This window comes from Pseudopodoces humilis, chromosome 5, assembly GCF_049639895.1.
Source record: "Pseudopodoces humilis isolate 2021_Gansu_Grassland_sample_001 chromosome 5, ASM4963989v1, whole genome shotgun sequence".
Taxonomy (NCBI): Eukaryota; Metazoa; Chordata; class Aves; order Passeriformes; family Paridae; genus Pseudopodoces; species Pseudopodoces humilis.
Window position 1 is genome coordinate 6,683,745 of NC_142204.1, and position 14,437 is coordinate 6,698,181.

The 14,437-nt window shown below is 42.2% G+C and overlaps 1 protein-coding gene across 3 annotated transcripts in view; it reads left to right on the top strand.

Moving 5' to 3' along the window:
- PRR5 (proline rich 5) overlaps window positions 1-14,437 on the top strand; it is a 100,964-nt gene that overhangs the window by 47,961 nt on the left and 38,566 nt on the right. The window contains exons 1-3 of one of the 3 annotated variants that reach the window (XM_088055791.1): window positions 3,527-3,566; window positions 3,643-3,756; window positions 11,525-11,605. In XM_088055791.1, the coding sequence (XP_087911917.1) occupies window positions 3,653-3,756; window positions 11,525-11,605 (185 nt within the window). In that variant the 5' untranslated portion in view covers window positions 3,527-3,566; window positions 3,643-3,652. Of the gene's footprint in view, window positions 1-3,526; window positions 3,757-11,524; window positions 11,606-14,437 lie in introns of those variants that run through there. The other 2 variants (XM_005526991.3, XM_005526990.3) reach the window with 2 other exon arrangements.

Here is a 14,437-nt window from a genome sequence, read left to right on the forward strand (position 1 = left end):
AACATAACATTACGTAAATAAAATGTAATGTTCTTTCTTTTTATTTATTTATTTTCATTAAATCTCATTCTTTTGAAACCAAGTGTATGCTTGGGGAGGACTGCCTGGATTTTTTTTTCTAATGTTTTCTAGGCACAGCAATACAATCTTTATACCACAGGTCCCAGCAAGAATGTTGCAGGCAAAACTGGCATAGCAGGAGGTAACTGTGGAGTGACTCCTGTGATTTTAAAAGCAGCATTTGATACAAGGTCCTGGATCTGTATGTTAACATGGTTTTCTAGTAACAGCATAAATCCTCTTCAACTTCCAGCTTGTATTTATCTACCTATATATTGTTTTAGGCCTTAAGATAGAAGTAAATCCAGGTAAGCAGAAATTCCCCTATGACTCTGGCAGCTCTGGGACTTGCTGTGCAGTCATTCACAGGATGTGATCCCCACAGATCAAAGAATTCTTTCTAGTAGAGACAGGCCTGTTTTTACAAGGAGAAATGTTACAGGGGAAGAGAATGAGCTACGGCTGGCAGTGCCTTCCTCACTGAAGTGGTTATGTGGCTCTGATTAAACTATTTAACCTTTGAGCTGCAGGTTTTGTGTAAGCTTAGTAGTATTAGTACCATGTATGGCATGCTGGGTTTAAGTGAATTAACCTACCAGTACTTGACAGTCTCAGCTCTGTGATTGCGCTGAGTGCAGCTGTTCTGTTTAAGCAGCATGTAGTGCTCCTTATTGAACCTTCTGGAGGTCTCCTCCCAGTCCCCAGTCCTCCCCTTCCTCCCAGTGAGTCCAACAGTGCTCTCACCCCTCTCCATGGCCAGTAGTGAGCAATCTGTGCTGCTGAGCCTCTCTGGAAGCAGTGCTGTATTGACAGCACTTCACCAGTGGCTGCAGAAGCACAGCTGTAGCACAAGCCCTTCTGAGGAGTTCTGACTCCTGCATTGCCCTCTGGCCACCTGGGCCCCAGAAATCCCCAGCTACCTGCAGCATCCAGTTCCTCTGCTGGAATGGGAAACAGAGGTCCAAGATCTCCTGATGTCTCTGCCACCCTTATGAAGTGGGCTGGGCAAGTCACACCACCTCTCTCTTCTTCACTTATAATGCTGAAGTGCAGATTTTATCTTCTCCCTTCTTACCCAAGCACTACTTAGGTCAAGTTAATGAATGACATGAAGTCAAGCATGTCTGTGGACTCTCAGCATGGTATAAATATGTAGGATTAATCTGCAGTTATGGGTGGAAGTAGCCCTTGTTGAAAATTATTTATTTTATCATAAATCAACATTTGATCAGGTATAATCAAAGAAAGGAGAAAAGAGTGTAGAGAAAACCTGTCTCCTGTTGCAAATTTTTCAGGAGATTGGAATGCTGGCTTATGATTTGGTGCATGAATTGACTCTGAGTGTAGTACAGGTTGATGGGGTGACATATAAATAGAATAACTTCTACAGGTGTAGTATTTTAACCATACAGACAGAATCAAAGTGCTAAAAAATGCAAGGATTTAATCCAGTATTATAACATTTTGCAAAAATATTAAATTCACAGAATGTGGGAAGAAAAAAAGTAACTAGGTGGAAAATGAAATTAGAGGGCATTATATTGCCACTTGTTTATCTAACTAGCTTTTTCACTTCACAGGGCAGACAAACATTTTATCTGAGCCCTTAGCAGAAACTTAGGCTGATTTGTGTTCCCCTGCTCTCCCCAGCCATATTGTCCACAGAAATGGAGTGCCCTTCATCCCATTTGGATAAAGCGGTGTTCTGCTGGAGCTGTGTTTGCTCCCTCATTTGTATGCTGTAGAAGACATCTCATCCCTTAGAATATGGAGATATGTGTGTGTATATATATATATATATATGTATTTGTTTTCCTTTTGCTGCCATATACATAATGAATTGTTGTTTGTTTGAAAGAGTTAAACATCTGGAAGAGACTGGGGATAGTAAGGTCTTTGTCCTTAGGTTAGATGTGGGGCTGCAGGTCCCTTCCAAAGTGATATGTTATATGCCATCTACTGTGCTGCTCATTTGTATACTTGAGAGTTTTGGTGTGGGAAGGGCAATTAATACAATGCTAATTCAAGCAGTGGGATAAAACCACTATGGCTAAAAGTGGCACAAGGTAAAAATAGATTTATTTCTCTAAGTAGTTCTGTAATTGGTCCCCATGGAGCTATCACAAGCTACATCAAATTATGGAAGTAAATATTTATATGCAATAATCTTATCTGACTTTGGTTGAATAGTTAGAGTAATTGTTTTTTTACTAAAATATGTCAGTATATGATGCACATAGGGCAAAGCTGTCTGTGAGAAATTGAGTTTTCCTGTAGAGAAAGCTTTGCTATATTATTTGGACACCAACAAAGCTGGTTATACCTGAATCTAGACAACAGGCAATCACAGATGAAAAAAGTAGAAAACAGGAAGAAAAAAAAAAAAAGGAAAGGATAAGTTCTTCTATTTCTTCTACTCTTTGCAGTGAGTGTGAAGGTACTCTGCAAGAAGCCTTTGTGGCTTTTACCAGACTATGCAGATCAGTGCTGTAGCAATAAAAGAGCAATTCTTATGTTCTGGATCAGTCTGTTGCAAACTACCCCAGAAGATTAGCCAGGCATTCCTGGATTTAAAACAGAGCTGGAAGTGAGTGACAGCGAACTAAGCATGGGGTAGAGTCTTGCAGAAGCATATCCTTCAGCTTCACTGCTGCAGTCAGTCAACTTTCCTTTGAAGGTAAGACACCTGGGGCTTTTTATAGAAACTTATTGCAGCTGTTATCACAATTTAAAAATAAAAAAAACAAACAATACAGGCAGAGAAAGGCAAATCATCTGGCTCTTCTGTGCACCATCAGAAATTCCTCCAAATGCTAAACCCCAGACCATCACTTTTCATTCTGCAGTTATGTTGCTTGCGAATCCTTTGTGTGAGGCTTTGAGCCAGAGCAGCCTCTGAGCGTGTGGATGTGGACGTATGAGTGAGAGTTTGAGTGTTCAGTGTCGCAATGTGGCAGGGCACAGGCAGTTATGAAACTTCCCAATAAAGTCTCAGTGCGTCAGTATTGGCTGCTTGGGTTTGGTTTGTTTTTGGTTTGTTTTTTTCCCTGTCTGTTGCCCTCCAGTTTAGTTTCCATTTATGAGAGCAGGAAGAGGGGCGAGAGGCTGGGAAATGCTGCAAGACCCCCCCAGGCTGCTGGAGGAGCCAAGCAGTTCCCATGACAGGTGGAGCACCGCAGTGCTGAGCGAGATTCCCAAGACATGCTGCCAGGGGCCAAGGGGAAGGGAAGCCTTCACACTCGGGGCAGCTGTGGTTACAAGGGGCCCCTTCAGTGTGCTGTAGCAGCAGCCAGAAGTTTGACTTATTTTTTTGAAAGGACTGGAGAAATTATTAACCACAGTTGATGACGTCAGAGTTGATCTGATTAAAGGTTTGTTTTCTTGCTGGCAGAGGTGTGCTCCCTAGAGACCGGTTCTCTCTTCTTTTTTTTTTAAGTTTCTTTTTTGAACAGCAAACGGAGGGAACTGCTCGCACTGCTGCTGCTGCCGCTGCTCCAGCTGCGTGTGTATGTGTGTAAACAGGATGGTGTATCTGTAGCTGCCACACGCAAACACACATTTGACCATGAGGACTCTTCGCAGGTTGAAGTTCATGAGTTCGCCCAGCCTCAGTGATCTGGGCAAGAGAGAGCAGGCAGCCTTGGATGAGCGGGGGACACAGCAGCGCCGGGCCTGCTCCAACGCTACCTGGAACAGGTAAGGTCACACAGTGTGCTGGCTGCTGGCAGTCTCCCCGTGCTCCTGCAGTGGGATTGATGTATAGGTGGCTGCTCTGTGAGTGGCAGGCTGGGCTGGCTCCCACCTCGGCAGGCTCACAGGCTGTCTTGGTACATGCACTGAAGCTCCCACTCAGATTAACACAGGATTGCCTTTTTCCCCTTGCTCTTAAACTTTCTCTGAAGGCTGATAACAGAGAGACATCCCTGCCTTCCCTTCAGCCTTTGTGACGGACAACGACTTGTTTCACAGCATCCAGCTACAAATATATCTTTGCATCTATCTAAATATTCAAAGTTTATGTGGCTTAGGTTATATTTAAAAAAAAGAATTACATGTGGACAACTATTAAAATACATACTTCCTATCTGTATATCTATGGCTGTTGCTGGTAGTTGATATAGTTATGACAAAGTCTACTAAGTTTACTCATGCTAGTACAAATAGATGTGTGCGTGTGTGTATGTACACATGCAAACACCTGCACTTTGGACAGGGAAAATAAGCCCTGATTGTTTCCTTTACTTTGTTTATACATTTTAATTATATGGCTGTTTTACAAGAAAATCTATGCAAACATTTGCTGTGAATGTGTCCATTAGCTCAGCCATTCAGAAAGCATCTTAATGTCCATTTTGGTGACAATCTTAAAAGATTAATCTAAGCCTCTAAATGGTTAGGAATTAAATTCTAAGGTCAATTTTGAAAATGAAATGGCACCTCCTAGATCACAGCTTGGAAAGTGTCATTTGTAGTATTTTATAATTATATGGTGGTACAACTGTAGGAAGAGAAAGACCGGTGAACTATAGATACATTTGCTAAAATTCTGAGAAAAATAAAATATATAAAATATCATATCTTCTGTCCTTCTCACCACTAAATTTGTAGTTTCATGTCTGTATTAAGAATTAGTTGTTGAACGCCAACAGTGCACTAAACTCTGAAACTGTGCTGACCACAAAAGAGACTGAGTTTCTTCTCAAATATCATGCTGTTTGTATGAACCTGAGTTGTACCGGATGTGTGGATGGATGGTGATGGTAGTTCAAGGATAGATTGGGCCATCTTGAGTTGTGCCAGTTGGGACTTTATTTGGCCAGTAGCCCTAAGGGAAACAGCAGGGAGTAAGAGACTCCTGGGTGGGGATCAGAATAGAGTCCCTGGAGCCTTTTTGTGATGGTGTGCTGACAGCTTTTGTTGGCAGGGGTTAGCTTTTCCAGGTCTTGCATGTGGGGAGGAAGCTGTGGAGGTGCAGATGCAAAAGCAGAGCAGGTCACCCGGCTTGCTGGGAGGCAGAGAGTTCCAGGCTTGGAGCTGCTGCTGATATTCAAGCTAAAGGATTTTCCTAGTTGAGATGAAGCAAGAGTTTGTTACTTTTAATTTGGACAGGACAGGTACAGCTCTGGCCAGAAGTGCTTGCCAGTCAATGAGATGGACATCTGCACGTTTCATCCAAACAATTACACAACTGTCCCATTGCTGTTCCTTGAATAGATGTCAGTGAGTCTTAAATGATACTGAATTAGATGGATTAAAAAATTATACACTGTAGCTTCTGCCTATCATCAGTGCATGTCTATCTTGACATATATAGCTGAGTCTAGTCTTGGGGGAATCTGTGTTCATCTTTCCTGGGGAGACTGTAATGTTCCTGGACATCTAAAATTTGACTCACCCAAAATCTGGTCTGGGTTTTTAAAGTTTTGGGCTGTGGAATTTCTTTTATTTTTCTATTGCAAAATTGAAACAATCTAACATAGGACACTTTGCATACTTTGGTTTACAGGAATATTTTTCCTTCCAAATGAAGTGATTGCTTGTGTTGTTTCATTCTGTGCAAGCATAAGAGCTTGCTGATCAAGGAAGTCAAGATGCACCAGCAGAGCTCTCCCCTCTCACCAAGCCTGGCTGTTCTATATTTAAATGTCTGCTGCTTTCTTGCCTAATGTTAGCAGCTGTGCCTGGGTGTGGCATAGGTGTATCTGCTTCTCAAAGAAGCTTTGAATTCAGTTCATGAGAACTGAAGTGGGGAGAGCTGAAGCACAACACACATCAGGTTCAGTCCCGCACAAACTGGCTGATCCCATGCTGAAAGGCAGATCTTTGAGGCAGAGCAGGGATGCTTCCCCTGGCCATGCCAGGGAGTGAAAAGCTGAAGTGCTGCTAATGGGGTCTTTTGCAGGACAGCAGCTCAGTCACTGGGGGCATTTTTGGAGGAGGGGGTGGATGCATGGCTGCCCTTCTGCACTTGTTCTGTGTGTGGCCACCGTGGTCCAGTGATGTCCCCTCTGCCACTGCTGCCTCCTTCACACCAGTCTCAGCTCAGACTGTTCATACCTGCAAATTCTTTCTGCATTTTGACACCAGGAGAGGACAACCTGAAGGAGCCTAATTCAGCCTACTGGGGGAACGTAGCACTGTGGTAGCAAGGAAGGTCACTTCCTCCTCCCTTCATGTCTGAGCTAAAATGCAGTGAAACTTCTCAGCACTGTTACATCAAAGGGAAATTGGTGCCAAGCTGCTGTCTGCTATTAGGCAAATGAGACTTTATATCATGGGTTTTTCAGAGCTTGCTTTCCCATGAACCCCAGATCTGTGCAGCAAAACACTGTTGGTGCAGTTAACTGGCAACCAACAGCAACATAGCGGGACATTACACTTCATTACAGCTCACAAAATTTGCACTGGATTAAAATAGTTTAGATTTTTTTCACTAGGTGTAAGATCACTTCAAGCAAAAATGAGGGCTGAATGCTGACTAAACCAATTGGACTGAGAAACCCAGGAGTTTTAATCCTGAGCTCACACACCAGGGGGCCCACTCAGGCCAAATAAAATCCGTGGCAGGATTTTCATTCTGACTGAGCTAGCACAGACTGCCTCATCAGGAGCTAATACTGCCTGAGTTGTGCTCTGGGAAAGCCTCTAGTCAAAGGTTCTTAGATCCTCTTTGATGTAAGAAAATGCAGAAAATTCACAGAGGCATGAAGGAGTAGGAGATAGCAAGGAAAAGGTGAAGAAAACAGGTAAATTGCTTTTAACATTAATGAGATCAGCAGTAAATCTGAGGAGACATACAAATCAGAAAGGATTTTAAGGTCTGGGCTAATTTTTTACAGTAAACAATTTGCTGTAAAATAACTTTTACAGACAGGAAAACCTTTCATCTCCTAATATAAGATGAATGTTTTTTCAGATGACAGGAAGGCTTTTCCAGTGGAGAAAATATTCCAGACCAGCATATTTTTCTTCTGTCAGTTTTTATTTAGAAATATTTTAAAGTATTTCTGCCTGTCTGAGGATCACCCTTTTTATTCTGACCCTTTATTTGAAGCCCTCTGTGGAGTGTTTGGCACTCTCTGTGCATGGGGGACAGAATCTCACTGTAGGATGGGAGGGAGAACAGGGCTGGTGAAAGAGACTTCCCACTGGCCACGCCACCACTGCTCTCCATGGAGAATTTTCCAGCCATGACTACAGTAACAGAAGGTGGTGGTGGTGGTGGTGGTGGTGGTAGTAGGGAATTGCTGCTCCCCATAGCCCTCCAGAATAATTTACACCTCCTTGAATGCAGGAAACCAATCTTCTTTGTCCTACAGTCCATAGAGATACTAACTCTTAGTAACACTTAGTAGAGATGCTAACTCTTAATAACACCTCCAGGAAGTCCCCTCACCTGTCTGTCTCAATTTCTTGGTTTGTAAGAGCAGTGATTATAGTTGGTGAAGTGAGGCAACTAATGCCTCCCTGACTCTTTAAAGAGGGAGTTTTCCAGACCAGCTTATTTTCACTTGTATGACCAAGTGCTTAATTGCAGCCTGTCCCTCTTTGCAGTTTGCCTTACCTTGGGTGGAAATTCCTGGAACATAAGTGAACTAGCATCTAGAAGCTTATTTTGGAAGGGTCAAGGCCCTTCCCTGCCAAGGGAAGGTTGGTGGAGTTGCAGCTGGACTGAAGCTGTGCTGAAAATTGGCTCTTCCCAATTTGATTGTGCTAATTCAGAAAAATGATGTTTTACTCTGGAGCAGGAGTGTCTTCAAGAAGGTTTTGATGCAACTATATCAGGTTAATTATTGTTAATTAGCTGTTCATGTAACTGTGCAGAGGAAATTTGCCCTAACTGATTTAGTCCATTTTGAAAGTGGAAATGTTGTCAAACTGCCTGGTAGTCAGAGGGTGTGATTATTGACACCCATTCTGGACTTCACCTGGAACTCTGGGAGAATTTGCAAACACTACATAAAAATCAGTGATATTTTCACCTATGCTGTTTGCACACAAAGGCAGTGACTGCTTTAGAGACCTGAAATTATCTGTGTGATGTTTATGGGATGTTGATGTTGGCCAGTCCTGCTGCCTTGCCAGGAAATCATGAGCTGGAAGGGCCATGGCCATGGCTGGAACACACAGAAGATCAGGACTTAAAAGACTTGCAAGCCCAGCTTTGGAGTTGTTCCTGATCTCTATGGCCAAACTGATTCTGACCTGACAGAAAACTGTTTTAATTGCAATAGTTTTTCCTTCTTGGCTTCTAGATGTCAGTAAAAGAACATTTATGGGTGGTACTAGAAGGAGCCAGGCTCCCACTCCAGTGGTGTCTGGATGGACAAATAACTCAGGAGAAATGTATGTTTTGGTTGTATTGAGCTCTGCAGGCAGTAGCATATAATAGACTGATAATATGCAAAATCAGAATAATTTACCCCACTCTGCCTACCTTGACCCTGCCCCTGTTGGGCTGGAGGTTGTGAGTGCCATCAGCAGGGATCCAGCTCTGTGCTCCAGGGATTTACACCTTCCAGATCCCTTCATGGTGCAGCTAATGGTGGGGAAATTCTGTGTTGTGTGTGCTGGAGCTGCCATTCCGCACATTTTAGTCAGCTGGAGCCACCTCCTCCTGTGGAGGTTCAGTAAAATGTGGAATGAGTTGTCTTTCAAAAGAGATGAAGTTTCTTAGGCTGATGAGTTGATTTTTGTGGTTGTGAGTGCTGCCTTGGTTTAAGGTAGTTTTGTTTGGCAATTGTAGCTACCATGGGATAGATAAGTACAATATACATTGCTGGAGCCATTTGACATTTTGTTGTCATTCTAAAAGCAGCCTCCCAAAAAAACTGGTCTCTAAAGTTTTCACATCCTGATTTCCTCTTCTCCTGTGAGCCTGCTCAGTAGAGTTTTTTGGGCTCTGTTGGACTCTTTTTGGTCTCCTGCAGTACCTTGTTCCTGTGCACACACTTAAACAGAAAGCAACAACAGAGGTGTTCACAGTAATATTAGTGCATGACTGCACCCATTATTAACTTCCATGTTGTAAAAGAGTTACAGAAGGGAGTTTACAAGGCATTTCCAGTTCAGGTTGACTATTGCAGTAAAAGTTTCATTATATACATTATTGACTTAAGCCTCAATGCAAGCTGGTTGCAGGCATAGGTGAAGTGATCCACCCACCACAAGCATCTTGCAGGACTTCTGTGTGTAAGCAATAGCTCATATTTTCTTTACACCAAAAGGTTGAACCATTCTGACCAAATATTTTTAAACAGTCATTTGTTATAGAAACCCATTGATTTGAGTGAGGTCTGGGTTTGTTTTTTTCTTTAGCTTTAGGTAACTAAGAAGATTTAAGCAAACTTTTCATTATCCTGACACCAACTGAGGCCACCAAGAGCATCCCAGTTATTCCAGCTCCTCTGTGTCTGCTCTTAAGCAAGTGTGGAGGACCAGTTCCAGTGCCATTCCCACGAAACCTGCAGGCAGGGGCTATATCCTGCACCCTCGATACAAGCACTGCTGTCTGTGATGGGAAGGAAAGGCAGGTGGTCAACTTCATGAGGCCAAGACTTGTTTTCCAGACAAGGGTATTGTCCCTCACTACTAGGGAGTTCCCAGGCAGACTAAAAGTTCACTGCTTGGATGTTCTATGTCAATGCTCACATCCTGTCCCCTTTAATTCTGGTTAAAAAAGCTTGCTCTCTCTCATTTCTTTGAGGAATAATAACGGACCTGTTAAACTGGAGAGAGAAGCCCTCCCCCTTATTTAGAAAGGGGTGCCAGAGAGAGAGTGAGAGAGCACTTTGCCTTTTAGAAGAGATGTTTAGTCATTCTTCTCTGCCTAAGTCTGGCAGGCAACATTGCAAAGTTCATTTCTGAATCAGAAGAGTGTGTAGAGACTGCTTGTTTCATTCACTACATTAATCTTATTTCCCTTATTACTCATAATATTAAAACACCCAAGTCACTTCACTGTACACCAGAGACATTTATCTGCCAATTTTCAAATAATCATAAATTTAGTGTGTCTGTATGAGCCAGCCAAAATAATCTGGGTTAGATTGTGAATGTATGTCTGTGCTTGTGGGGAAAGAGAGACTGCTGTGGCAGCAGTCATGTGTAAGGTTTTGGAAACATCTTCAAAGGAACAAAAGAGAGAAGAAGATAATGGTTCTTATTTCTGCTTGCATCTGTATTTTTCCACAGCAGGTCAGACCCTTCACCTGCCACTTTTAGTTTCCTTTTTCCTTAGATGAAGGTGGCTGTGCTTTTCTGATAGTGCATCTCTTTGCTATTGTGTCCCTGCATTTTGAATCTCTCAGTGAACAGTGTTGAGTTTACCTTCCAACCAGTCCTCTGCTCACAGCTGGCATTGAAATGAGCTGTCTTATCATCGGCCTGGGAAAGTTTAATGTGGGCACTGGCACTCCTGAGGCACTTTCTGCTGCTGCCTGGCATTTTTCCTGCAATGACATCCCCTTGGAGTGGGAGCAGCCCCGTGCAGCTGGATCTGGCCCTGGATCAGGCCAGAGCTGACCAAGTCTTCCCAGCACCTGAAGGGAGGCTACAAGAAAGAAGGAGAGAGACTTTTTACAAGGATGTGTGGTGACAGGATAAGGAGGAATGTCTTCAAACTGATAGAGAGTAGGTTCAGATCGGATATCAGGAAAGAATTCCTCCCTGTGAGGCTGGTGAGGCCCTGGCATAGGGTGCCCAGAGAAGCCGTGACTGCCCCATCCCTGGAGGCATTCAAAGCCAGGTTGGATGGCTTTTGGAGCAATCTACTCTAAGGAAAGGTGTCCTTGCCCATGGCAGGGGTGGGACAGGATGATCTTTAGGTCCTTTCCAACCCAGGACATCCTGTGATTCTGTGATAAGCTCTTCTACCAGTAGGAATCAAGTTTTCTCCCTGGAGACCTTATGAACAGATACCGACCACCTTTAGCTCTTCTTCACAAGACACAGCAGCCCTACACCCTTGTACCTCCAGGGTGGGCAGATCTGGTCCTTGTCCTGCTTTCCAGAGCTCTAAAGCTGATTGCTGCTGCTTTGCACAGACTCCAGTGCAATGGAAGCTGTTAATTGTCTCTGCAGTGAGCCATAGAGATAAAAACTATACTTTCAAATTTTTCAGGTATATGTGAATATATTAATATGTGAATGTATTAAAAGTTATAGCTGACATACTTAAAGTGTTTAAAAAATTGGCCTAAGTATTTGAAATTACTGATTTCAGATGTACATCTATTGAAGTTACTGAGTTGGAACAAATCTAAAAGAGCTGATTTTCAAAGATGTTACCTATTTGCTAGGCAGTAATTTCCTTTTAGGCATCTGGGATGGGTGGGATACCAGAAGTCATCTGTGACTTTTAAAAGGTCCTGAAGTGTCTAGACAGAAATGTTAGAATAATTGTGGAGGTCATACCATTCTCGAATCTTACTGGATGCTAATGACTCATCATGTCCTCTTTCAGTATCCACAATGGAGTGATAGCAGTATTCCAGCGTAAGGGTCTCCCAGACCATGAACTTTACAACCTCAATGAAGGAGTCAGGTAAGAGACTTGGCCACGCAAGGTGTTCTCAGCCAGATGCTCAGTACTGTTTGCCAGCCCTCACACTTCACAGCTTCTGCAGAGCATTAAGGTTTTTCTCCCAGTGGCAGTTTTGACCAGCACAGTCCATTTTGCCTCAGTAATCACTGCTGCTGATGTGTGTCAACATTTCACTGTGGGCAAGAGCTGATCCCTCCTTCTGCTGGAGGAATTCACCTCTGAGCAGTAGGGCCTTTTAATGTGCTGGTTTAAAACTAAGGTTTAAAACTGTGCTGGTTTAAAACTAAGGAATGGAAAACCTGGGCCCCTGTTGTGATTCAGCCCCATTGCATGGCACTGATACTGCCATTTCCAGAGGTGCTTCCCTTGCATCCATGGAAGAGGTAAAGCCTCCAAGCACTCTGTGAGACATGGCAAGGAAAGGTGTTCTGACTGGTGGTCCCTTAGAGCTACTGCTCCTTCCACACAGCATGAATGTAAATGAAGTGACAAAACTGTCCTGTTAGACATCATGGCCTGAATAACACTGTTTATGTTTCCAAATTCTTCCCTATATTCTGATGATACTGTCTGTAACAGACTAACTGTAGGCCAGTGAGATGTATATTGGGAACTTTCTTCCCTTTAAAAAAAATTGAAAACCCTACCATTTGAGTTATTCAAGTTACAGTTGAAAAGAAAATTTACAAAGATATAAGCTGATACCTGGATTTACAGCACTAATTATTGCTTACCAAACCCTCTCCCTGGCAAGGGCAAGGTAGCTGATTTCTTACAGAAATTTGTCCAATGCTTTATAAAATAAATGGTGGGAAAGAATCTGCACTTACAAAAGACAGACAGCTTATTACATTCCCTAGCTGTCTTCACATATGATCCTTAGTTATTTCCTTTCCTTAACAGCTCATTGCTGCTCTGTCTGGACACTGGAGTCTGACTCTCCAATATATTCCCCAGAATAACTAGATATTCTGGGTTTATCTGTCCCTGGCTGATTCTCAGTCTGGGCCCAGTCTGGTTCCTTTAATTGGAAAAAAAGAAAATCTCTTCAGAAAAGTCCAGCCAGATGATATTGGGCCTGTGTTTGGGTTTTTTTTGAAATTAAAATAAACACTCTTCAGTTATTTCTTCGCTGGTGAGAAAATGACATATAAAAAATAACTTTTCTAGGATGTCTGTCACTTAGCATGATCCATCAATCACGTTCAGTTATTTGCTGGAATAATGGTTAATCGTTATTATTATAAGTGCTGTTAGGATTCTTCAGTTTTATCTGAATGACAACAAATGGTACTTCTGGACTGAGATTTCTTGGCCCAGTGCATTTCCCTTAATATGCTTGTCTGCTGGTGAGGGACAGGAGAGGAAAAATAAAAATATTCTGCTGATGTGTCAGACAAATAAACTCTGGTATGAACCAACAAATAGAAATAGAAATGTGCCCAGATTTTGCTTTAATTTACTTGGCTGTATACCCTGAACCACAATGACGCTTAGTAACATAGTTGAGTTGAATTTAATGCAGCATCTCATGTGGCTGAACAGGCAAGCTGACTAGAAATATGCTGATTTTTTTTTTCCATTTTATTATAGGCTTTGCTGCCACTTGATAGGCCCATTTCTTTTTGTTTGGGTAGGGATGATGCTGCTTTGTTGGTATCTCAGCTCGTAGGTCACTTCAGGGAGAATGCCTGGTGTCTCATACCTGAGATGAAGTTGCTGATTTGACACATGCCAAAAATACCTGTCTTACTGCTTTGGTTATTTAGTTCAAAATAACTTTCTTTGGGTTAATGTTATTATTGAGTGCAAAAATTCCTGATACATAAACATGACCTCAAAAGTGGAACAAGTCTGCACTTGCTTTATGATAGTTTTAGACACATGAGTACAAACTGAGAAGCAAGTCCATTATTTCCACTGGGCAGAATTCAAGTGTGGAAGCATTCAGGTAAATGGTTAATATTAGTTAGTTACTTTTTTGAATAGTTACAGGACAGTAAAATAAGTTATTTTACTTTACCACTTTAATTAGAGCAGATTCTGGAATACTTTTCATAATAAGCCCTTGAATATCCAAGTTGATTCCTAGCTCAAGTGTAAATATTGGAACAATATTTGCACGCCATTGTTTTGACTCAGCAATGTCACATATATTCAGCTACCATGTGTCACATACATGCAAACAAACACATAAAACAATTTCTGAGCACACATCTTGAGGTTTTGAACCCTGATTATTTAAGGAAACATCAGTGGGTACAAATTGTGAAAATCTACTTTTCTTTTAGGTTTGGCTCATAAGAGCTGCCACTTGTTTACACCAATGCCTTTTGATACCATTCTTGCATTCCTGTGGCATTAGGAAGTGCCCTTAAATACTGAATTGCATACAGCCTTCAGAATCCCTATTGCAATAAAACCAGTGTGGGAGTTGAGCCTCTCACACTGCTAGAACTCCTAATTTCCTCTGCAAAAGCTGATGAAGCACAGTAAAGTCCCAGCAATGGGGAGTATGACCAGTACGTGGCCTGTGCATTCCTTCTTCTGGGCCCATACTGGGTCATTTATTAGGAGATTGAGTCAAAAGTCTAGTAATAAAAACCTCCATGTGTGTATGTACTGCTTAGTTTTCTCTTGGTCCACGCCTGCAATATTAATAATTAAACAGTGTTTTCTCCTTTTTCATTTCATGTAACATATGTCATTTCAAAAGGTTTATTTCGACTGCTTTTAAAACAAAGAAGAAAAAGCGAAGGGAAACGGAGTGAAAGCTGGATGTCCTGTATTAAAGCTAATGCATAATTATAGCTTCCTCTTTTCTGAGTTTCA